Source organism: Thalassophryne amazonica, chromosome 17, assembly GCF_902500255.1.
Source record: "Thalassophryne amazonica chromosome 17, fThaAma1.1, whole genome shotgun sequence".
In the NCBI taxonomy this organism is placed as follows: domain Eukaryota; kingdom Metazoa; phylum Chordata; class Actinopteri; order Batrachoidiformes; family Batrachoididae; genus Thalassophryne; species Thalassophryne amazonica.
The window spans coordinates 14565371-14591349 of NC_047119.1; the positions used below are offsets into that span (position 1 = coordinate 14565371).

The 25979-nt window shown below is 43.1% G+C and overlaps 1 protein-coding gene across 9 annotated transcripts in view; it reads right to left on the bottom strand.

Annotated features, from left to right (window-relative positions):
- rapgef1b (Rap guanine nucleotide exchange factor (GEF) 1b) overlaps positions 1 to 25979 on the bottom strand; it is a 117349-nt gene that overhangs the window by 76972 nt on the left and 14398 nt on the right. For 4 of the 9 annotated variants that reach the window (XM_034193086.1, XM_034193085.1, XM_034193084.1 and 1 more), the window contains exon 1: positions 24336 to 24542. The exons of 1 other annotated variant lie outside the window; for it this stretch is intronic. In XM_034193086.1, the coding sequence (XP_034048977.1) occupies positions 24336 to 24417 (82 nt within the window). In that variant the 5' untranslated portion in view covers positions 24418 to 24542. Of the gene's footprint in view, positions 1 to 24335; positions 24543 to 25979 lie in introns of those variants that run through there. 4 more of the 9 variants (XM_034193093.1, XM_034193089.1, XM_034193088.1 and 1 more) reach the window with 2 other exon arrangements.

Genomic DNA, 25979 nt, shown 5'->3' on the forward strand with positions numbered 1-25979 from the left:
CTTTTGGTTTTGCTCCCATTTTGTATGAGATGAACTCAAAGATCTAAAACTTTTTCCACATACACAATATCACCATTTCCCTCAAATATTGTTCACAAACCAGTCTAAATCTGTGATAGTGAGCACTTCTTTGCTGAGATAATCCATCCCACTTCACAGGTGTGCCATACCAAGATGCTGATTAGACACCATGATTAGTGCACAGGTGTGCCTTAGACTGTCCACAATAAAAGGCCACTCTGAAAGGTGCAGTTTTGTTTTATTGGGGGGGGATACCAGTCAGTATCTGGTGTGACCACCATTTGCCTCATGCTGTGCAACACATCTCCTTCGCATAGAGTTGATCAGGTTGTCAATTGTGGCCTGTGGAATGCTGGTCCACTCCTCTTCAATGGCTGTGCGAAGTTGCTGGATATTGGCAGGAACTGGTACACACTGTCGTATACGCCGGTCCAAAGCATCCCAAACATGCTCAATGGGTGACATGTCCGGTGAGTATGCCGGCCATGCAAGAACTGGGACATTTTCAGCTTCCACGAATTGTGTACTATTCCTTGCAACATGGGACCGTGCATTATCCTGCTGCAACATGAGGTGATGTTCTTGGATGTATGGCACAACAATGGGCCTCAGGATCTCGTCACGGTATCTCTGTGCATTGAAAATGCCATCAATAAAATGCACCTGTGTTCTTCATCCATAACAGACGCCTGCCCATACCATAACCCCACCGCCACCATGGGCCACTCGATCCACAACATTGACATCAGAAAACCGCTCACCCACACGACGCCACACACGCTGTCTGCCATCTGCCCTGGACAGTGTGAACCGGGATTCATCGGTGAAGACAACACCTCTCCAACATGCCAAACGCCAGCAAATGTGAGCATTTGCCCACTCAAGTCGGTTACAACGACGAACTGGAGTCAGGTCGAGACCCCGATGAGGACGACGAGCATGCAGATGAGCTTCCCTGAGACGCTTTCTGACAGTTTGTGCAGAAATTCTTTGGTTATGCAAACCGATTGTTTCAGCAGCTGTCCGAGTGGCTGGTCTCAGATGATCTTGGAGGTGAACATGCTGGATGTGGAGGTCCTGGACTGGTGTGGTTACACGTGGTCTGCGGTTGTGAGGCTGGTTGGATGTACTGCCAAATTCTCTGAAACGCCTTTGGAGATGGCTTATGGTAGAGAAATGAACATTTAATACATGAGCAACAGCTCTGGTTGACTACATCAGTCAGTGTGGTACTGTTTGTAACAGTTTCTGTCTGGCTGAAGACAGAGGCCAATTTTACAAAGTTTGCACATCCAGTAGGTTGACCTCTTGCACACCTTGCAAGAACGCCGCCCCTTTGTGGATCGCTGGCAAGGTGGGTTTCTGCATGTTGGCACCGGGCAGTGGCTTGTGGCTGATGGAGCATTCACACCCACACAAACACGCACCCACACCTTCACAAATGACACTAACACCCTGCCTTTTCCTCAAAAATTACTACATTTATGTTTGCTGTCTATCTCTGTACTTTTCTGTCACTTTTGCGCTCTTTTTCATACTTTTCCCTCGTTTCAAAAGTCACCGAACGCACTTTACCATAATATATGCAACATATATCATACTGTTGGAAAGCATGGGTTCTTGGCTTGCTGTCAGTGTTGAAATTTTTCAGATTGAGGGCTTACATGAGAACTTACAGTAATGAGAATTAGCGGCGCACTAGTGCGAAACTTCCGTGTTTTTCCTCTGCGTTATGATGTCACAGGCATACGTTTACCGTAATACACCATATATCATTGGAAAGCCCTTGGTGTTAGCTTAACAATGCACTTTGAATCATTCAGATTGGACAAACTATGGCGGAGTTACGGTAAAAAAAAATACGCATATGGAAAATATGGCGTGGGCGCCATCACCGTAGATAAAGGGTTAATACACAAGATTGTCCCCCATTTTACAATCACTGAAAATTCATTCGATAGAGGCGACTAAAAACAAGAACACTCTGCTTCTGTTTAAATCATGTTCAGTAACTCCAGGGTGAGACCTTTCTACCTTCAACTGATCATGTGTATGAGTTATTGTGATGTCACAAAGGTCACAGAGTGCTCATGTGTGAAGATGTTCAAATCCAGAGACCTTGTGCATCAGATATGAAATTGATATCTGAAAACACTGTGCTATAGGCAACTGTAGTCTCATTTGAAGGTGGGCGCTAAATGGTTAAAATGAAAGAGCATAAGATGCAGTAATCCAGGGACAGTTCCATTATTGCCCACTCACTCATCTGTCCCCATCAGAAACCTGGCACTTCATCTGAGTTTCTGGGCAAATTACACAGCAAACAAAGCGAAAATACAAAGAAATTACATTCCTGCAAAACGTTTGGGCCACGGCCAGACTGACACGGCATGGTCTGTGTGTGCACTTTTTAGTCCAACTTCAGGTCCTCATTAAATCTCGTTAAAACTAGGGATGCATCGATCCACAATTTTTCACTTCTGATCCGATCCCGATACCTGAATTTGGATATTTGCCGATACCAATACTTTTCCGATCTGATATCAGAGCTCTGTTTGCTTTAATATTATTATAATTGTTGATTTTATATGAGGATTTTCTTAAAAAGGAGACCAGAAAGTTGAGCTACAATTTACCAGAAGGTGCATCTAAGATGAAAGCCTAGATTTGATGGTTTGGTGAAAGAATTAAGTACTTTTATTTTTTATAGACTTTTATAACTTCTAAGCCTAACCCTTTTTATAGCCTTATTTTTATGGACATAAACAGACAGCACTCTCTCTTCCCTTGTCTCCCTCTCTGTCTGTCTCCCTCCCTTTCTCTCTCTGCTGCCTGCCTGTGTCCTTCTCTCGCTTCCTCTCTCCCTCTGTCTCTCTCTCTCGTTTTTTCTTCCTCTCTCGCCGTTTAAGTGCTGTGCAAACTTTGAACTTTTGGTAAACACGAAGCCTTTCAACTGTAAAATAAATATCATTGACGCTCACGATTTTAATGGATTAAAGAATTTTTTATGTCCTCCTTATGCTGTCCTCCTCGGCTGCACGCTGAACTGGTGTTGTACAGCCTTGGGACAATTTAGTGGCTAACGTTTTAGCACACATTTTCAGCAACAATTCAGTTTTTTTGGAAAATCCATGCTCGAAGAAACAGACAATTTGAAGCCGAGAGCCGGGCAGAAATTTGCCGCTAACCGCCACTAGAACACTGTGGAAGAAAGCTCTCTTGAACAGCCCGGCTTCAGACAACCTTCCCTCCTCTCCTCCTCCCGCTGGGCAGTAAAGAAGCAGATAGCAAACAACAGCAGTTGAGAGGATTCACAGTGGCTCTTCTCCGGTATCGGAAAATGTCGCAGGATGGATCGGTATTTTCCTGTACATGAATTATGGCGGTATCGGAACCCGGTCCCATCCCTAGTTAAAACTTACTGGCACAACCTCTCCCATTTGCCTCATCTTCCCTTCTCCACTGGGAACCAGAAAAAACTGCATTTTTCTTGACTGCTTCTGTGATTGCACCTGAAAACAAAACAGTACACCATTTTTCTGTCAGAGGTGATGCTGTGTTTCTGAAGGCTGTCCCCGGAAGTGGTCAAATACCGCGATATTACGAGACTGCACTGACCCATTAAGGCAGCCAGGTTTTAACTGTGACCCACCTTTAACTGGTCACAAGTGTCACAAAGGTCCAAGGGCTAGAAATCTCTCATGCATGAAGTAGGGGAACAAGGGGTGGAAAGGATGCGGGCACACACCCATGTATGTAACCCATTGAATGCCCCCTTCAGGAGGACAGGAGAAAGTAAATTACAAGGCAAGACAAATTGTTTTGGAAAGGCAAATAAACCATGTTTACACCGCTACATGTTTATATGAAAATTTAGTAAGGTATGTCTTCTATAATACATTCCAATTCTAAGGTAGAACTCTACTAGTGTGTACTAAGGTATAGCTAAATATCTAAAAAAAAAGAATAGAAGAGTAGAATAGAATAGAGCCACTTAGTTGCCTTGTCTTGAGAACCAGGGAAGGTAGGTTGAAAAGCTTTTTTATCCCATGGGAACTCTCCATTCTATATGCTATCTAATGGAAACCCCAAACTAGGTACTATATATACATATCTATTAAAGAACCCATAAACTGAAAAATCATTAAAAATCTACACCATATAAAAAGGTAAATCACGAAAATAAGCTAACTATAGCTAGATGAGTTACCGTTAAACAGCCGTTAATAAGCCAACTGTACCTACTAGCCAACAAGGTAAACAAGGCTGGTAACTAGTGTATAAAGTACAATAGCGTAGTTTAACCCTACACTAATGGTAATAATAATTACATATAACAACAAATGTAAACTGTGTATTAACGTTAGCTTTTCAAAAAGAAAAGAACCGACTATATTATTTATATTATATATATCCTCGAGTTTGTTCAGGTTTTGATCACTGTACACTTCAAACTGGCAGAATTATTCAATTATATCGACATAGAGAAATATGACAAAAAGATTTTTACTGCCATATCATCCTAACATAAAGCATAACAAACAGACAGTGAAATATTGCATTACTTATAAATAACTGCATACAATGAGGAACTATATTTTCATAAAACTGAGAACATGTTGCATACATTCATGTCAGCTACACTGGGGGGGCAACAACTCCAAGAATCCGATCTCCGGAGGCAAGATCTGACTTGGAGTAAGAGAATGGTATGCAAAAACCTGAGGCACATGATGGCGGGGGTGGGAGAGAAGGAGAGAAAAAGAAAGAATTCAACAGGAAATAGTTAAGAGCTGAGTGAATTATTTATTTTCTCCTTTGTTGTGGTTAATTTCCTGCTGCCTCTGTTCTATTTTTACTAGAAATCCTCTATATGTCTCTACACTCCCCAGCCTCTTTTTTTAAAATCAGCACACAACACTGTAGGTTACAGGGCTCTGTGTGTGTGTGTGTGTGTGTGTGTGTGTGTGTGTGTGTGTGTGTGTGTGTGTGTGTGTGTGTGTGTGTGTGTATACATGCAATACACGCATGTGCGCACAAACATGTAGATGTCAATTTACTCTCCATGGATATGACAAAAGAATGCATGCCCCAGTTAATGGTCAAGTTAAGATGTCATGGAGGAAGAAGTGCAGCCATGGGTTTCACAGTTTTCCAGCTGTGCTCTTGGAGTGCGTTGGTCAACAAAGCCACAGGAAGAGGCAGTAAGAAAGAGCAAGAGTCTCCTCACTGAGTAGTAAGTGCAATAATCAAATGATAAATGTGCACTATTTACAAGCCATTATATTTCATTTACCAAATGAGTAAAGGAGAAGAAGACCGCACTCATATTGGCAATCAAATTTTCAGTGGGAAGTGACACATTCAACAACCTGCAATTATTCACCCCTTCACTTCCCAGTTACTTCCAAAGTCTTAAAATAGACACAATGAGCAAATTATTTTGACTTGTTTGACAATTAAATCGGGGAACACTGTCATGTATTAATGCACTAACGTTCTTCAGAAGATAGAATGAAATGATAGAATAACACGTGGGTAAACATGTTTTAATGTGTGTTTGCTGGCTTCATACCTGGATTACTCAAAATGCAGTTCAGGATAACAATGACCACAAACATGTTTTGTTCACACTACTGAATGTATACTAACAATGCGCTGATTACATGCTCTAACTACTGAAGTATGTTACTGAAATGGACAGATGTAAATTTCAGGCATGCAACTGGGGTGCCATTGCTAGGTACCAAACAAGAGACCAGGAAGGAAGGAAGCATATCCAGTTCCGTGTGAAACTGGGCATCACAGTCTCGTTTCAGAGTGGGCAGTAAAGGATTAAAATATGACGCAATAATCCTACATCCGGAGACAGCCCTCTCTGAGTTTTTGGGCAAATTACACTGCAAACAAAGTGAAAATGCAAAGGAAAAAGTGACGCGGTAGAAGTGGACGTGCTACAGGAGCACAAACATGTCGAGGCGGTTTTGCAGGCGAGAGAACACAGCTACTCTGGCGAGCTTTGTTGGCTAACACTTACCGACACGACCTCTCCTATTCGCCTCATCTTCTCTTCTCCACTGGGAACCGAAAACAAAACAGTACACCATTTAATTGTGCGAAGTTATGCTGTGTTTGTATTGCACAATGGGAGACTGTTCCCAGAAGTGGTTAAATCCTGCGATATCACGCAGAGATCATCAAGACGGTGCTGCCCTATTGATCTGGTTAAAGCATAATGTGCACTACATCAATGATTTTTTTTAGCATCTGTTTCCTGGTTAATATCACAGGTGTGTGGTTGAAAGAGAAAGTGATGAATTAATCAAGGTGGCTAAGGCATTTTTGGGGTCAACAGTGAGCACAGATTAATAAATTAACTCTCAGAAAATGTAGAATTCAAAAACATTTAGAACTGAAGCCAATATTCATATTTCAACGCTTTCTTATTTTTATTTTTTAAAATATTACATGAACATAACATAAAGTTTTTATATATATATATATATATATATATATATATATATATATATATATATATATATAAAACACAGAAACACTCCAAATGCATCCTTAAACACAATACCAGATCCCCCTCCCCCCCAATCATGACATACCTTTTCCTTCTGAAATATTTACAAGCCACATTTTTATGGAGCCGCTGTCCCTGTAGATATCAGTCCACTGCATAAGAGTTTAAGCAACAAGAGTTACAAAAGTTGGGGTTTTACATAAATTATTAAGATTTCACAGATGGTGTGTCTGTCAAATAGTGACACTACCTACAATGATTTAAAATCTGTACAGAGTGATGTTTTATGAGATGCAGCCGTTGTTTTTACAAAATTAATGGTGACAAAATATTGAAGGCTGTCTCATTTTTAGGTAATTATTCTAATTAAAGGCATTCCATGCATTATTTCTTTTCTAGTTTCCAAATCAGCATTCTAGAAAAAAATTACAGCACGCAAACCTAATAATGTGCGATATCTAGGCATCATATTCTACCACAATTAAGCTGAGCATAGTACCATCAGTGACATTAACTGGTGGGAATTAATTTCAACTGATCAGAGTACCTTGATTAGTAAGCCCCTTTGGCTGCTTCCTTGTTTGCACTCAGGGTCGCCACAACAAATCTGAGGTGGATCTGCATATTGAATTGGCACAGGTTTTACGCCGGATGCCCTTCCTGATGTCTTCTGACTAAAGCCCCTTTCACACCGGAGCTGCTTCAAGTTGCTTCCTATGATGTCATGGCGTCGCATGAATGGTTGCATCAGGTGCGAGCAGCAGGGGGCAGAGAGGAGGTGAGAACGCAGCCTGTAGGATCTCTGCACAGAGGAATCAGAGTGCACAGTTTGGCTGCAGCCAGACTGTGCACTCTGATTTCTCTTCTAGTTTATATTTGTTCTTGTGCTGAGCTGCAGGTATGCGCTCTGAGTTCTTTTATAGTTTATCTTTCTTTCTTTGACCGCACGTGAACGTTCGTGAGTAAATGTGGAGATGTCTGGAGTTATACTTGATGTGGACATGTCCTGTCTCTGGCATTCAGTCTGTGAGCAGGACTTATGTCCTTTTTTGTTCTTTTATTTAACACAGTGATGAGAGAGTTTGAGGGGAGAGCGAGGAGCGCAACCATCCATTTCTTTTATCTTTTAATTGTTCACACGAGCGCGCGAATCATCCGCTAGTGGACTGGAGATGTCCGGACTTTTTAATGGATGTGGACATGTCCTGTCTCTGGCAATTAGTCTGTGAGCAGGACTTTTATGGACTTTATTTAAACACAGTTGTGAGAGAATTTAAGAGGAAGAGCTGCAGCAACAGTCAGGCTGCAAAAAGCATTTTTTTTTCTGTGCTCTTTGAGCGTGTAGTTTCACTGCATTGTGTACACGGTATAAAAACAATCCTGCGTGATTTATACTGCAGGAACAATGGAACACAGCAGGAATCATAAATTGGCGTCGGGTAACGTATTGTGAGTGTGTGGCTTCCAGTCACGTTGAGTGCTGTCCTGTTGCTCTGACGCGTTGAAACCACTTAATTTCAACATCGAGCACAGGATGCAAAAAAAAATTAAACAATTTTAATTTTTGGTGTCCGATGTGCTTCGTCCTTTACGCCCCTCGTGCTGTTGTGGCATCGAGCTACATCGTCTCAGCACTAGGTTGCTTCCATGCGGCGTCATCATGACAATGCCCAATGCAACTCGAAGCAGTCCTGGCGTGAAAGGGGCTTAAAGTAAAGTCCTTCCTCAGTAGACATAATCTTGAGACGGCCATTCATGCTTTCATCAGCTCCCGACTTAATTACTGTAACACACTTCATGCTGGTGTTAACGACTCTTCTCTTACACACATCCAACTTGTGCACAATGCCGCTGCTTGTCATTTAAAGAACACTTCCAGAAGAGAGCATATTCCACCTGTACTTTACTCACTCCACTGGCTTCCAGTTTGTTTAAGAATTGATTTTAAGATTTGAATGTTCATTTTTAAAGCTATCAATGGCCTTGCACCATCTTATTTGTCTGAAATTGTAACTCTCTACACTTTAAAATAAGATATTACTGGCATCTGGCAACTTTACTTAGATGTTCTGAGGTTAAAATAAAACTCTGGGGCTTTCGCGGCAGCTGAAGCCAGACTCTGGAACAAGTTACATCCTGATTTATGCACTATTTCTGACCCAGCACTTTTCAAATCAAAGCTCAAAACCTATTTATTTAAACTGGCTGTTAACACCTGTTGGCACTGTGACATTTTTTGTTTTTATGTGCCTTTTTATGTCCATTGTATGCTTGTTTTATTTTTGTGAAGTTTGTTCCTTGATTTTACTGTAAAGCACTTTGGACACCATTTGGCTGCTGTAAAGGGCTATAGAAATAAATGCTGGTTGATTGACTGATTAATTGATTGACTGATAGCAATATTATCAAACATATATGTCAATTGTGATATCAATTTGAGGTAAAGGCAAAGAAAAGGTGAAAAAAAATAGAAATGGCACACATATTAAGCAGTACAACTAAACTGATGGAGAGAGGGAGAGGAGAGAAAATACAAAAAAAAAAAAAAAACCTCCGGAATGCATCTCTGGACATCAAAATCCCAAAATTTCAGCGGCCCCTAGATCCTGTGCTAACAAAGGTTCAATTTCACAAAAAAAGAACGAACCCCGCCTTTTCAGATCCTGGGTACAGGTCTGGTTGTTGTTGTTCCGGTCCTTCAAGAAGCTTCAGAATATCCCATTTTGACCTCAAATTTTCAAAAACTCCACTTTTTGAACTTCAAAACAATTTTTGTAAATCCTGTATGACAAAACTGGCTGTACTTCCTTTAATTTGTGATCAATGCACTGTCTTTTCCTGATCTCAGCTTCCTATACAACTTAATTCAACAAACCTTTTGCAGTATGAACAATGGACACAAACATTCCCTTCACATGTCAAAGTCCCACCAGTCATGGATCAACTCAGAAGCAAATATCAACGTGGTGATGGAGGTGCTCTCTGTGCTGGGTTGCATGGGAACAAACAGCCTGTTCAGCTACGGCTAACAGAGCGTGGCCACACACAGCAGGAAATCTACAACCCAGATCCATATTACAGAACAGCAAACCAGATCTATACCTGGCTAATGGGGAAATGTTTGACAATGAGTGTTCAGCCTGTGTGAGACACAAAGATGGAAAAGCACACGTGTGTTAGTGGTATTTACTTTTAGTCTGGAGTGGAAAGATGAGACAGGAATTATGGACAATGGTGTAGATAGTAAGGGGGAATTCCTGCCCTATAAATTATTCACCATTTCTCCGATGACTCATAACATAAAAAAGAATGACAGAAGTAACAATCAGCACCTACTCATTTGTGGTTTTGACACTTTTTAAAATCAACATGCAACAGACAAATATGACCTGATCACAAAATTGAACAAATTTACAGTAAAAGTAGACTTACTTAGAAGTGAAACATGTCTCCCATGGCACTGGATCTAGAATTTTCTGTGAGATGTAAATATGTTGTTTTGAGAGGAGATAAAAGCTAAATCCACACCAGAGACTTTGGTGACACAGCTGAAATTATTTTTTTATCATTACTTGTGTAGTGTTGCCTTTTAAAACTTTGAATAAGTGGGTGAAATCAGACAAGATGACATCATAATATTTCCAGTATAGAGACAAATAAAGGTCAACTTCACCTGCACTAATAAACAAGCTGACTAATACAGGAAAATGTTATCCCATATCAAGTTTTCTGACAAGCCCGCGTATGCCCCCTGAAGCACCTGGGTTTTTTACTGTTCAAATGCAGCTGTTTGCTGAAGGTCTGACTATGTTCTCTATCTCTCTCTCTCCCCTCACCTGTCAGGAGAGACTAATAATCACTGTAATAAGACTGACTGAAAAGATTAATAAGACTAATGAATATTTACCAATCATGGCTGTGATTGGCATTGAATAAACACATGCTGTCCTTCACTTACACTAAATGAGGAAATAAATGAGGCAGTTGTGCTTCTTAGCAGATCTGGCTGAACGGAGTGTGCAGCTGAACCATAGAAATACTTTAAAATTCACCATTTGTCCAGCTGCATGCATTTTTGCTGCGGATTCTTACAAAACATTTTCCTATAGTTGGCACAATTATTTAAATCCTTGCATAATGGTGAATTAGGGCACTGCTAGCAAGTCAGCGATTACCAGCACAGCACAGTTTAAGGGCCCTGTCACACCTTCATGATTTAGCCAGCATATGCTGACAGCCCCGTTTCCACTGAGCGGTCTGGGTGAGTACAGCACAGTATGGTACAATTCAATTCAATTTATTTCATTTATATAGCGCCAAATCACAACAAAGCTGCCTCAAAGTGCCTCACACAAGTAAGGTTTAACCTTACCAACCCCTAGAGCAAGCACACAGGTGACAGTGGTAAGGAAAAACTCCCTCTGATGATTTGAGGAAGAAACCTCAAGCAGACCAGACTCAAAGGGGTGACCTCTGCTTTGGATATGCTACCGACACAGTGAACAATACAAATATACAGGAAATTTTTGGGAATCCATGCTGGTGTACAGGACGGGAGGCTGGTCTATGGTACGGGTCGGAAACGTTAAGTCTGACTTGGCTTGCGTTTCCACCACCGGCAGAACCCTTTTGTTTGGAAGGAAGAACACGTAAATATGGGCATGCACTTCATCGAGTACACGTACACTGTTGCGCGGCCTCTCCACTCCACATGAAGGCCAAGCACAGTAATTTAACATCCATTTCCATCCATCCATTTTCTTCCGCTTTATCCGGAGTCGGGTCGCGGGGGCAGAAGCTCAAGCAAAGCCGCCCAGACCTCCCAATCCACACACACCTCCCCCAGCTCCTCCAGGGGAACCCCAAGGCATTCCCAAGCCAGCCGAGAGATGTAGTCCCTCCAGCGTGTCCTGGGTCTTCCCCGGGGCCTCCTCCCAATGGGACGTGCCCGGAACACCTCTCCAGCGAGGCGTCCAGGGGGCATCTGGAAAAGATGCCCGAGCCACCTCAACTGACTCCTTTCGATGTGGAGGAGCAGCGGCTCGACTCCAAGCTCCTCCCAAGTGACCGAGCTCCTCACCCTATCTCTAAGGGAGCGCCCAGCCACCCTGCAGAGGAAACTCATCTCGACCACTTGTACTCGCGATCTCGTTCTTTGAGGATCGGAATGTAGATCGATTGGTAAATCGAGAGCTTTGCCCCCCTACTCAGCTCTCTCTTCACCATGACGGTCCGATACAGCGACCGCATCACTGCACCGATCCGTCTATCGATCTCACGCTCCATCCATCCCTCACTCGTGAACAAGACCCCGAGATACTTAAGCTCCTCCACTTGAGGCAAGGACACTCCACCGACCTGAAGAGGGCAAAGCACCTTTTTCCGGTAGAGAACCATGGCCTCAGATTTGGAGGTGCTGATTTTCATCCCGGACGCTTCACACTCGCCTGCAAACCGCCCCAGTGCACACTGAAGGTCCTGATTTGACGAAGCCAACAGAACCACATCGTCCGCAAACAGCAGAGACGAGATTCTGTGCTTCCCAAACCAGACCCCCTCTACACCCTGGCTGCGCCTAGAAATTCTGTCCATAAAAATAATGAACAGAACTGGTGACAAAGGGCAGCTCTGGCGGAGGCCAACATGCACTGGAAACAGGTTTGACTTACTACCGGCAATGCGAACCAAGCTCCTGCTGCGGTCGTACAGGGACCGGATAGCCCTTAGCAAAGGACCCCGGACCCCGTACTCCTGGAGCACTCCCCACAGGGTGCCCCGAGGGACACGGTCGAACGCCTTCTCCAGATCCACAAAACACATGTGGACTGGTTGGGCGAACTCCCATGAACCCTCGAGCACCCGATGGAGCATGTAGAGCTGGTCCAGTGTGCCGCGACCAGGACAAAAACCACACTGCTCCTCCTGAATCCGAGGTTCGACCATCGGTCGAATTCTCCTCTCCAGTTCTCTGGAACAGACCGTACCGGGGAGGCTGAGGAGTGTGATCCCCCTATAGTTGGAACACACCCTCTGGTCCCCCTTCTTAAACAGAGGGACCACCACCCCGGTCTGCCAATCCAGAGGCACTGTCCCCAATCGCCACGCAATGTTGCAGAGGCGTGTCAGCCAAGACAGTCCCACAACATCCAGAGACTTAAGGTACTCAGGACGGATTTCATCCACCCCAGGAGCCTTGCCACCGAGGAGCTTTCTAACCACCTCGGTGACTTCGGCCTGGGTAATGGATGAGTCCGCCTCTGAGTCCCCAGTCTCTGCTTCCTCTTCGGAAGACGTGATGATGGGATTGAGGAGATCCTCGAAGTACTCCTTCCACCGCCCGACAACATCCCCAGTCAGGGTCAACAGCTCCCCACCCACACCGTAAACAGTGCTCGTGGAGAGCTGCTTCCGCCTCCTGAGGCGTCGGACGGTTTGCCAGAATCTCTTCGAGGCCGACCGATAGTCCTCCTCCATAGCCTCCCCGAACTCCTCCCAGACCCGGGTTTTTGCCTCTGGGACCGCACGGGCTGCGGCACGCCGGTACCTGTCAGCTGCCTCTGGGGTCCCACCTACCAACAAAGATAAGTAGGACTCCTTCAGCTTGACAGCATCCCTTACTTCCGGTGTCTACCACCGGGTTCGAGGATTGCCGCCGCGACAGGCACCAGAGACCTTGCGACCACAGCTATGAGCGGCCGCATCGACAGTGGAGGTGGAGAACATGGTCCACTCAGACTCCATGTCTCCAACCTCCCCCAGGATCTGGGAGAAGCTCTCCCGGAGGTGGGAGTTGAAGACCTCGCTGACAGAGGGTTTCGCCAGTCGTTCCCAGCAGACCCTCATGATACATTTGGGCCTACCAGGTCTTACCGGCTTCCTCCCCTCCCAGCGGATCCAACTCACCACCAGGTGGTGATCGGTCGACAGTTCTGCCCCTCTCTTCACTTGAGTGTCCGAGACACGTGGCCGAAGGTCAGATGATAGGACTACAAAGTCGATCATCGACCTCCGGCTCAGGGTGTCCTGGTGTCACGTGCACTTATGGACACCCTTGTGCTCGAACATGGTGTTTGTGATGGACAAACTGTGACTAGCACAGAAGTCCAACAACTGAACACCACTCGGGTTCAGATCGGGGATGTCGTGCTTCCCGATCACCCCCCTCCAGGTCTCACTGTCGCTGCCCATGTGGGCATTGAAATCCCCCAGGAGAACAATGGAGTCCCCAGTCGGAGCGCTATCTAGTACCCCTCCCAGGGACTCCAGGAAGGTCGGGTACTCTACACTGCTGCTTGGCCCGTAGGCCAAGACAACGGTGAGAGACCTGTCCCCGACCCAGAGGTGTAGGGACGCGACCCTCTCGTTCACCGGAGTGAACTCCAACACATGGCGACTGAGCTGGGGAGCAATAAGCAATGCAACCCCAGCTCTCCGCCTCTCCCCTTGGGCAACGCCAGAAAAATGAAGCGTTCAGCCCCTCTCCAGGAGTTGGGTACCAGAGCCCAAGCTGTGCGTGGAGGTGAGCCCAACTATCTCTAGTCGATATCTCTCAACCTCCCACACAAGCTCAGGCTCCTTCCCCCCTAGCGAGGTGACATTCCACGTCCCAACAGCCAGGGACGTGGAATGTCAGCCAGTAATTTAACATTTAAATTTAATTACATTTTTTGTCTTGGTGGATCTTGGGATTTATTTTCATCATATGCAGAATGCTGAAGAGTCAACTGATGTTTCAGTAAACACTGATGTGAATGAATGAGGCGCTGTGACTCTTTCAATTTTTAAAATAAGTTAATTTTCTTGTTGCAGGTCAAAGGGACCAGCGTTCTGTGGTTCAGGCTGAGAAACGCACAAAACACAGAGGGACTTCTTTTAAAATGCTACGTGTCTTCAGCCACAACAAGGAATGAAAAGTATTTTCATACGTCATTTTCCAAAATCAGGATGCTTCATGTGGATAAGTTTTCATCATGCTGTGATGATGAATCCAACTGAAACGAATAGGTAAGATTAAGACTTTATATTGACTCCATGTGTGAATGATTTTAATATTTGAAATAGTTTGAACTGTTCGCATGACTGCAGCTTTGAGTCAATCAATGGACAGCATCAATGGATGTATTTTGACTAATGAGTAACTTACAAGTAACGTGTCAACAATAACTTACCTGCAACTTAGGCTATGTCTCATGTATGCTGGACATATGAGTCATACGCTGGCATATGTCAAAAATATTGTGCATGCCCAAAATTTTTCAACGTACCCGCCATATAATGACGTATATCAGCGTGCTTCAACACGCTCATAACTTACCCAAAACTTACCCATAACTTATTAGATGTACGCCAGCGTATGCCAGCATTTTTAATACACTTGGCATACGCTGGATAAATTATCAAGGTGTGACAGGGGTGTAAAGCACAGACCTTTGCCAACACAGCGGCTTACCTAAAGTTACCTTGACATCTAATGTATCAACTGATGACTTATTGTAGCTTAGTTAGTCCAGAGTTATTGTCCAAAGCGTGCTTCTTTTCCACTCCTGTGAGGCGCTTCAAGTGCTCATCAAAACTGAAGCTTGAAGCTGCAGCTTTGAAGAATGCTTAAAAAATTACAAATAATGCTCCACACTACAAGCTTTGCTTCTAATTATGTGATGTTGTGTGACGTTCACAAAAGCACATAGACAAAGTAAGACTAAAGTAGCTGGAAATTCAACTTGGAATACAAAGGACATGACCGTGAAATTCCTACGTTGCCTGCCATGCATCAACGGATTTGCAGAGAATCTCAGAGATTAACATTTTTGGCCGTAGATAAATGGAAATCTGTGAATCCATGGAATTCCTACATGATTGATTATTTTTCAAATAAATTCATTAGCTGTTTGGTCTATGAAATATCAGACAAGGTGAAACATGTCAACCAGTGTTTCCAACACTGGAGAAAAGGAGAAACTGGGCAGAGCTGATTATGGTATGGTTGGTATGATTATGTGTAATAATATATATTTTTTTTTACAACTAAAACATTCACTCAATATTACTTTGACTGTCCGTGCTTTAATCCTACAATTCTGTACTCAGTGGAACTGAGGAGCCATATATATATATATATATATATATGAGGTCTGTGAGAAAAGTATTGTACCTTTTTATTTTTTCAAAAACTATATGGATTTGATTCATGTTTTTACGTCAGCCAAGCTTGAACCTTTGTGCGCATGCGGTTGCGTCATTCGCCTGTGGGCAGGCTTTGAGTGAGCACTGCTCCACCCCTCTCGTCGTTGTTTCATTGCGAGGAAATGGCGGAATGATTTGGGCTTTTTTTCCATCAGACTTTTTTCAGAAACTGTTAGAGACAGGCAGCTGGAAACCATTCGAAAAATTTATCTGGCTTTTGGTGAAAATTTTACGGGCTTCACAGAGAATAAGGAGTGTTACTACAGCTTTAAGGCCTGCCCACAATGGTGCACGGCGCAGCGCACTCTGAGCCGCCATCGAGAGGCAGAAACCACCACATCATTTCTAAACGGATTGCTGTGTGGAGCCGGGACCGTCGTGTGCAATTTCTCTGGTTATCACAAGAACTGGACATCAGCCATTTTCCGGCAGATTTCACTTTTAACAAGAGATTTTGTCATGGAAAGCTGCGCGGAGGCTTCGCGCATCACGACGGAGCCGCTGATGGAGCGAGACAAAGGAACACCTCCGTTTTGGAGTGCCAGAGGACAAGTTGGGACATGCCCAGCTCTCCACAATTTCTCTTATACTCACTCGACTGGTAAGCACTGAAAGCCGAGATAGACATGTCCCAACTTGTCCTCTGGCACTCCGAAACGGAGGTGTTCCTTTGTCTCGCTCCATCAGCGGCTCCGTCGTGACGCACGAAGCCTCCGCGCGGCTTTCCATGACAAAATCTCTTGTTAAAAGTGAAATCTGCCAGAAAATGGCTGATGTCCAGCTCTTGTGATAACCAGAGAAATTGCACACGACGGTCCCGGCTCCACACAGCGATCCGTTTAGAAATGATGTGGTGGTTTCTGCCTCTCGATGGTGGCTCGGAGCGCGCAGCACCGTGCGCCAATGTGGGCCGTCCTTAAAGCTGTAGTAACAGTCCTTATTCTCTGTGAAGCCCGTAAAATTTTCACCGAAAGCCAGATAAATTTTTCGAATGGTTTCCAGCTGCCTGTCTCTAACAGTTTCTGAAAAAAGTCTGCTGGAAAAAAGCACAAATCATTCCACCATTTCCTCGCAATGAAACAACGACAAGAGGGGTGGACCAGTGCTCACTCAAAACCTGCCCACAGGCGAATGACGCAACCGACAGGCGTGGAAAAACTCACGCATGCGCACGAAGGTTCAAGCTTGGCTGACGTAAAAACATATGAATCAAATCCATATAGTTTTTGAAAAAATAAAAAGGTCTGTTACTTTTCTCACAGACCTCATATATATTGTTCACATGGTTTTAAAAAACAGATTGGATTTATTTTTCTTCTGAATGCATGATGAGCTATTAAATTGTCAAGCATGGGAACTGGATTGATTTTAATATGCTTGCAATGTGCTCTGTGCAAGTGCAATATCTAGAAAAATACAAGTATTAGATCAGGATCCTGTAAAGGCAGATACTCAATATGAGAGCAAGTGGATGTGACCCCCAACTTGCCTGCCATGTTAAGTGACGTCTGGGACTAAGCGTAGAGCCTGGAACTGTCAAATCTGCTGGTGCATGGAGACACTGGGCTCATTTGCATTCAGTTATATCTTTTTAAGTCCAAGTACTTGATCATAAAAATATTATGCAAAATGCTAAATTATAAAAATAAGCAACTGCAGCCTCAAAGTAACAACCGCTGACCAGCTGCAGATTAGAGACCCCTGGCTGTCACTAAACATACTCATGCAAATATTTTGGTATGTTATGAAATTAGGTCTGTGCACACTGGGGCAATCAAAGCCATCCGGGTTTATCTTGGGGTTGCAAACCCATGATATTCCCTGTGATATTGTGCCATTTTTGTTTTCAATAGCATTATACTTCAGGAATTTAGGCTTGAGAGTGGGAAATCTCACTCACTCCCCCCCCCCCCCCCCCCCCCCACACACACAGAAACACTCACATCATCCTGGGTACCCCTCCTGTTCCTTCCCCCTTGACGCAGAGGCCACTGGCACAGTTTCCTGTCCCTTGTCTCACTCATTGGGAACCGCTCCCTCTTTTCTGGACAAATTCACAGCCCAGACCAATCACATCTGCTTCAGCAGCTCCACAATGCAACAACTTTCTTCACCTTGACAGGCCTCGCTAACTGTATAGTTACACGCTTGACAAATGCACCAGACAAAGCACTTCATTGCACTGCGCATCCATCCAACAAAGATGCTCAAAACAGTCTGACTCCTTGAAATGACCTATCTGTCTGTGATGGTTTAGTGCTTTTTTTGTAGCATTCCATTTAAAGTATGAGCGCTTCAGCAGTCCGTGCTTTGCTGAGAGCACAACAACTGGCAGGCAGCAGGTTCACCTTGGGTGAAACCAACAGACTCAAGAACCACAAAGTGCTATAAATATACAGCATGTCATTATCTCTGTCATCAAGCAGCGGCAACAGCACAGAAACACGGCGACAGCTAAATAACTCTGATCTACAGAGATAAATTCACAGTTCTCGGTGAACGGCAGCTGGTTGGCAAGAGAGGAAAAAGACAAACAGGCACTACAAAGCACTTGAGATACAAAATTGATCCTACAAACAGATGGCCACAAGAGAACCAATCACTTCATTGCCTGAGTATGAGACAAAGACATACAAGGAGACAGAGAAGCATACGCAGCGCTATTCTTATGTGCAAATAGCCTCCAACGGTGAGGAGTGGTACCATTCTCCAAGTCAGTGTGCTGCACAAAGCTGTCAACCTCTCAACCACAGCATCAAGCGGCACTGCCCGATTCTTCTCAAAACCACTTACCATCCTGTAGTTTAAATGCACCGTGTGAAAACAAAACTGAACAGCATTATGACCAAAGGGCTGAAACAATGACAAAAATATGACCGAATGATCAAGTACAGTCAACCTTTACAGGTCAGTCACCACTTATCAATGATTGGTTAAACTATATAATTATTAATTAAAAGGTTATTATATTCTCCTGCACACAAAACAACACAATGAACACTTTCACTTTATAGGTAAACTATAGAAGCAAACGGCAGTAGGAATGAATAAATTGAGCATCTGTGGAATGATCTCCCTGCGTCAATAAAACAGTCAGTTTCTGTAGAGACTTTCAAGTCCAGACTAAAGACGCACTTATTTTCCCTTTCATATGGCTAGCATACTGGTATAGTTTTGTTTTACGCTTTTTACTCTTTTAATTCATTTATTAGTAATTGGAGCGGGCCGTGGCCTCAACTTCACCTAAATTCTGGGTCTTTTAGTGAAGTTTAGGGCTAGTGGCCGGCGATCACCTTAGTATTTCTCTGTTTTTCTTGTTGTTTAATGCTGGAAAATTATACAGTATTTTTTTTTGTCTTTCTGATGCCTGATTCTGTTTTTTCTCTCTGTTTAAGGTGCAGCTCCATCCACAGATGGGAGTTGTATTCGTGTTGGCGATCCTCCTGTCCTGTGCGCCAATAGCATTTCTTGTATATTCATCCATGAACTGTTCTGTGAATTGTTCTGTAATTTATGTTTGTAGCATGGCCCAAGCAGAGGGTCACCCCTTTGAGTCTGGTCTGCTTGAGGTTTCTTCCTCAGAGGGAGTTTTTCCTTACCACTGTTGATCTGGGGGTTAGTAAGGTTAGACCCTACCTGTGTGAAGCTCTTTGAGGCAACTCTGTTGTGATTTAGCGCTATATAAATGAAAATAAATTGAAAATTGAAATTGAAACTTATTTATTTGGATTGTACTTTTTGTGTTATTCTCAGAATGTGCCATGTATGAAGGTGAATTGTGTGGTCTGCATTACATGGGCATGCTAAACTTCCAGAATAAATTAAATCAAGACATTCAGCCACAAATCGTGGTATGTTTCAGCCACACACTGCTCGTGATGGCTGCATAGCCATCTGGGCAGGTGAACTCTTCTCGATATCTGATTGATTAATTACTTAATTTTTCTGAGCGTTGTATGAAAATTGGATGTTTTCTTGCTTGCCAAGCAGCACAGTGTCTCCCCACTGCACAATCAGCCCGTGTGCAGTGCACTAAATGGTACACTCACTTCAGCCCACGTGCACAATGCTCAGACAGTCATCAGCAAGTGATGGTGGAATCATCAATCTGCTCCACCCTACTAAGCAGCATAATTTGAATAAATTACTCTGCAAAAGCTGTAACACGTCAAAGTGTGGCAATTATATTTGTCACACTACTACTGGTAATCAACTCTTTCAAGTACTAATTTGATGAATTGTACATTAAAGGTGTTGCTCAAAATGAATTAGAAATCAGATTTTACAGTCATGTCATGTAAATAAGTGAGTTCTTTAAGAACTATGGGGGGAAAGGTCTCTGGAGGAATGAGATTTATCTCATCTCAAATCAGTCAAAAACAATCAAATTTAGAACTGCAGTAGTTGCTCAATCTAAATTAATTCAGTACAGTTTTTTTTAGAAGATCATTAATGCTCAAGGTCATTAATGCAAATTTAACTGCATTCTGTCAGTTAGACTACTATGACATGTGGAACATCTAAGAGAAAGTGGTTCAAGTGAAGACAGACACACACTCAAACAGAAAGTCCACTCTCATCCATGACACTGGAGACACTGCATATTCACTGAAGCTGACTGATTAAAACTGTTTTTTGAGCTGTTACCCAATTGTCTAGTTATGCCACATATTAATACTACTTCACAAAATTTGCCCCTCAGTGTTTCAGAGAGTTATAAATTTAAAAATTTTCAGGGGGAGAATGGCCCTGTTCTCCCCTACAAAACTCGCGCCTGCATTGCTTGCTGCGCCCTCAAGAACTTTTCCCATAGCCGCGCAGCAAGCATTGGTTAAGTTTTCCTAAAACCTCCTGCAGCAGGAGAACGTGGCTATGGAAAAAGTTCTCCCACAGTTCACACCAGAGAACCTTCGTGCACTGTCCCATGGGTAAGGCACATTATGAGGACCGAAAAAAAAACCTACTGTGTGAATAAAACGCCGGAGTCCCGGTAGTCAAGATTGATATCTTTAAATGGCTTTGACAGAGGTTGATGAATAAATTGTGGATGCACTGCTTCTAAATCAGAACCAGCATGTCCGCAATCAATGTCGAGAAATTATCATTTTCCTGTACATACCCTCAGAAAAAGCATAACGGCCCAACTGCAGCACTGTTACAATGCTGGCGAGAAGTGCACATATATTTGTAAAAAAAAAAAAAAAAAAGATCTTTGCATGTATGAATTGATGTGTGGGAATTAAAATGAGAATCTTTGCAACCCAGCACTAATAAAAATGTCTAATTCCCAAATGGTTAATGCAATATTTTGTTAAACCATTTGAATTACAGCTGAAAATCTGCTTTACAAGCATATATTGATCATATCATTTCAACTCCATCATGGCGGTGTACAGAAACAAAATGACAAAAATGGCATCACTGTCCAAGAGACCTGACTACTTGTGTTTGCTCTTTAAGTGTAATTTTCATCCGAGATACCTCCATAAACTGTAATGAAAAGGTCTTTCAACAGATTCAATTAATGTGCTTTATGGAAAGGAGTCAGTTGAATCACAATGAACACTGCTCTGGGGTCGGCAGGGTTAATATGGAGTGACTTGGGCCAAGTTTGTTGTGATTTGGCGCTTTATACATAACATACTTATACATGAATTGAAATGTAATTGAATATTGAAGTGTATGTCTGTGTTGATATGTAGTGTGTTGTGAATTTGTGTATATGTTGTTATGACTGTTATAACTGTTGGACTCATTCTAGCAGGGGTGGGCGTTGATAAGCTTTGCTTCTGCCCACACCCTTTCGGACTCACAGGCTTGTTTATATAACATTCATATTATTGGTATGTTTCTGTTCTTTCGGATTTGTGTGTGTGCCGAATAAATCCATTCATTCATTCATTCACAATACAAGAAAACTTCACATCTAGGGTCGAGTCTGCCATGTGACCAGTAAACTGTAACTCAAATGTCTTTTTGTGAAAATCCTCGGGCTGCTGCGATTTGTCAACATAATTAATCATGTCAATGCTAAATGTAATGCAATGCTAAAATACTGTCAGCCATATGAGCATAAATATAGGAAACAGAAAGTGACCTTTTAATCTCTTAAAACAGGTGAAATAGCTCAGGTCCATCCTGTTTCCACTCATCAGTGGGCACCGTAAATGGCAGAACGTTAAATCGTATTACTCCCATGCCTTTTACTGACTGCAGTAAAACTTCACATCTCCACTGAATGGGCTGGCCATGAACTGATGAACAAGATAAACCAACACACTCTTACTGCCTGCTGAGCATAAGTGTACAGAATTCAGCAGGGCACACTACAGACTGTGTTCTCAAATTGAGACATTATGGCATTCACCACAGTCCACTTACACAATGATGTACACATCTAGTTTAGTTACTGAGCCTCTATTTGCTAGTAGCTCACTGGGGTGGACCTGTTCACATAGCTTAACAGGATAAGTGCAAATATTAATATACTAAACACAACTAACCCCTACATGTTGGTCAACAAACAAGCTAAAGGTACACTTGCATGACTTTGATCCGTGCACTTGCACATCATCGTGACAATCCCACCCACTGTGTTCCAAGGTGGACGCTGTGCTTTGTTCCACTGGCTGCCACATGCTGTGCGCTGGACGCTGCATATATAAAATAATTATTTTGTAGGGGATTAATCATTTTCTGTCCGAGTTAGCTGTTGAAAACGGCTCAAATCGCTTCCAGAATCACAGAGGAGCGCTCCAGCTGCTGTTTTCCTCGCGCGTGCACTGAAGGACATGGAGAACGCATTTGGAGCCGTCTAAAAAGGTAATTATTTGTCATGTATACACTATCATGGCTTGGTAAAACAGTTGCATGTTTTTTTTCCTTATTGTGTGTAGCTGTAAAAGTATGTTTGTGATAAATTTAATGCTGCGTTTACACATAACAACGGCAAGTCACAAATGCCACAAAGTATACATTCTTGGCCGCTGATCATGAATGTGATGATTCGGGGCAGAGGTGTCAGGTGTCTTCAGGAACTGCTGCAACCTGTTACAATTAATGGCACATGTTGCTAGCGAATTATCAGGAACCAGTAAGCACGGTCAACAATAATGCTTTCATCTCGCTCGTTTTCCCAAACATCAGACACAGCAGCAGCAGCAGATAGAACACCTGCAGGAGCACGCTGTGGAACATTGGAACGAAACTTTTAGCTGACTTGGAGTCACTGTCCTTCTTCAGCATACTGCAGCAATGAAACTGAATGTGGTGCAGCAAAGTGCGCACGTCAGAGAAGAACGCTGTCACGCTCTATTAAGGATCATCACTAATCAAGATGGATCAACACGCTCAGTTGCAACCTCCATGACATGAGGCTAAATGAGGGTGGTGTGTGACATTCATGGAAGATTTTTTTTGACAGCCAAAAACATGCTCCACGGAAATCACGAATATCACGCACCTACACGCCCGGCCTGGGCTTTGCGTTCTCAGGGTGCAGGACAACTTTGTGTCCCTAGGGTGAATAAGAAGTCTGCAGGTCATAGAGCTTTCTCTTATGCCCGTTTTGTGGAATGATCTCCCTGCGTCAATTAAACAGTCAGATTCTGTGGAGACATTCAAGTCCAAACTTAAGACACACTTATTTTCCCCTTCGTAAGGCTAGCATACTGGTATAGTTTTGTTTTACGCTTTTTGTCTTTTAATTAATTTTATTAGTAAACGAGCATGCCGCGGCCTCAACTTTACCTAAATTCTGGGTCTTTTAGTGAGGCTTAGGGCTAGTGGAAAGATTTTTTGAACATTTCAAAATTCTCTTTGCACAATTGCACGCGCCGGCGCCCCTCTCACATTCAGTCTACACCCATTAACGACGCGGGGGCCTTTAGCTACCACAATGAAGATGGGGTTGGCTGGATTTAAGATACCAAGACAAAATTACTATTAGTATTAATGAATTACTTTTTTGTATTGCAAAACTGGATTTAGACCACAGCAAGAAGACATACAGTTCTGAGCTGATGGGACAAAAATGCAGTTGGCTATAGCTAATGTATACAGGCCTGAAGGTGATGACGCACAGTGGAATACAATAAAGAAAGGCTGAAATTGTGCAAAGCAGCTTCTTCTGGCTGGATCCACCCAAATCTTCAACGGAGCAAATGAGCACCTTCCATAAAACCACATGACACAAAAAGCACAAGGAGGAATGTCCCCAGCATTTCAAAGTGGCAAAAAGTTGCAGTGGCAGACTTCATATATGATGTAGAAGAATGCACACACTCGATTCTCTTAACTAAAACAGAAACAGTGCTTGATAATAATGCCACATATAAAGTGAGAAGTTATGTCGTGTCTGTGCTTTCAACTGTGGGAAAATATAGAATATCAAACACTGCATGTCTTCTTCATTAGCATCATTAGCACTTAAAATTGAAAACAAATGCAAATTTATTTATTTGGGGGTAAATAAAAAGAAAAATCTGTCAGCCAGGCTACTTCTATGCTGTAAAGTTCCTGTTCAGTCACAGGGAGAAAGAGAATTTCCTGCTGGTATTACAAACTAGTCTAAGTGATTTCGGAGAGGCATGAGTTTCTTTACCTGTGTCCTCATCTAGATCACCCTGTAGAGAGGAGTCCGTGTCCTCTGAAGAGGTCTGACTCCTCCAGCTTATGTTACCCATCCCGAAGTCCAGGTGTGGTAATAATGGGTACACTTTATGTGTACTGATGACTTGCTGGTCAGTCTCACATTTTCACAGCCATCGCTCAATCGCACTGCTGACAGTTATAAGTCATAAACTAACAGCTCCTCATGATCATTCTCTCCTGACTCAGTGACAGAGTGTTGGTAGAGAGTAGCCCCACAAATCTCAGCGAGAGAAAAATAAGAAAAATAAGCCTTGTAAATATTTTGCCAACGTTACTTGAGTCACATAATCAAGGGCACAGGGAGTGTCTGACTGTGGTGGTCTACGCTCGCATCAAAGGTCCTGAAATGATCCAACTTAGTTGTCCGACATGAGGATGCACTGAAGTGCCACAAGGAATTAAAGAGGCCACCTGCAGGTTAAAATGACCTGCTTAATGGCACGTTAGCCAGTGCAGACTAGTGAACTGAGGTTATGCATCCCAGAATCAAAGTACTTTCAGAAAGAACTCTGAAAAATTGCAGATAAAAGAGGACAAATGAATACGTCCTAGAAATTGCAGACTCTGCTGGCTCCTGAGGGGAAAAAAAGTCTTGCATTGTTTCATTGAAGGCTTCAGTCTGGTTAACACTCGAAATGTATTCCCTCCATCTTTTGCCCCAATTCTCTCTGCTTGTGCAAGGACTCAATTCTATGCTCTACCTTTCTCCACCCTCTTTCTTTCCTGCTCTCCCTAAGCACTATTCCCTCCCATATTTTGCGATCCCATATACGACCCACAGGAAAAACTAAATACAACACAGCCAAACCTATATGGAACAGAAAACCTCTCATTCCACGGGAGGGGCAGAGCAAGTGTTGGCTCCTATCAAACCTCAAAATTGAGGAATATCAAACTATGACCCAATGTTTGTTAGTAATGTGCACAAACCCACTTCACTGGGGAACCCTTCTGTGCTCACACCTACTTCAGTACTGGTGACTAAAGTATTTGTTCTATTTTTGTGTCACAGACAAGAAGATATTTCTGTCTGAAGCACTGCAGCACCCACTGAGCAAACACAAACCCGCATGACTTACACTTCGGTGTTAACTCTTGCAATGCTTCAGAGTGAACTCATTGCAAAACGCCAGTGCTTTCAAAGGCAGACAGACACTCGCACGCTATGGTGGGGAGAGGCTAAATAAGGAAGTGAGGGATCAGTTCCGCTGTCATCGCTATGACTCTCCACTGCCCAGGAAGACAAGAGTCTGAAGGCTAATTATAAAACGCTGCATTGCCCCAAGTTTTTCTGTCAACACTGACAAGATAAGGGAAATTACTGAATGTCACCAATAGAGTTACAATTGCAGACTTAGGTTTACATACAGTTTTTCACACTCAATTTCCCCTCTGTACATAATCCATTTTTAAATCAAACAAGATGTGTTAAGTCAATTACAATGTCTACTTTATTTCCAGGGGTGCAAACAGTATTTCAAAGTGACAATGTTTCTTGTCAAAGTGAAAAGCTGTGTCGCAAAGTAGAGCAACTGAAAAAGAGAGGTTGGCACTACAGTATGTTTTTTTTTTTTAGAGCGCTGTGCCGTTTATT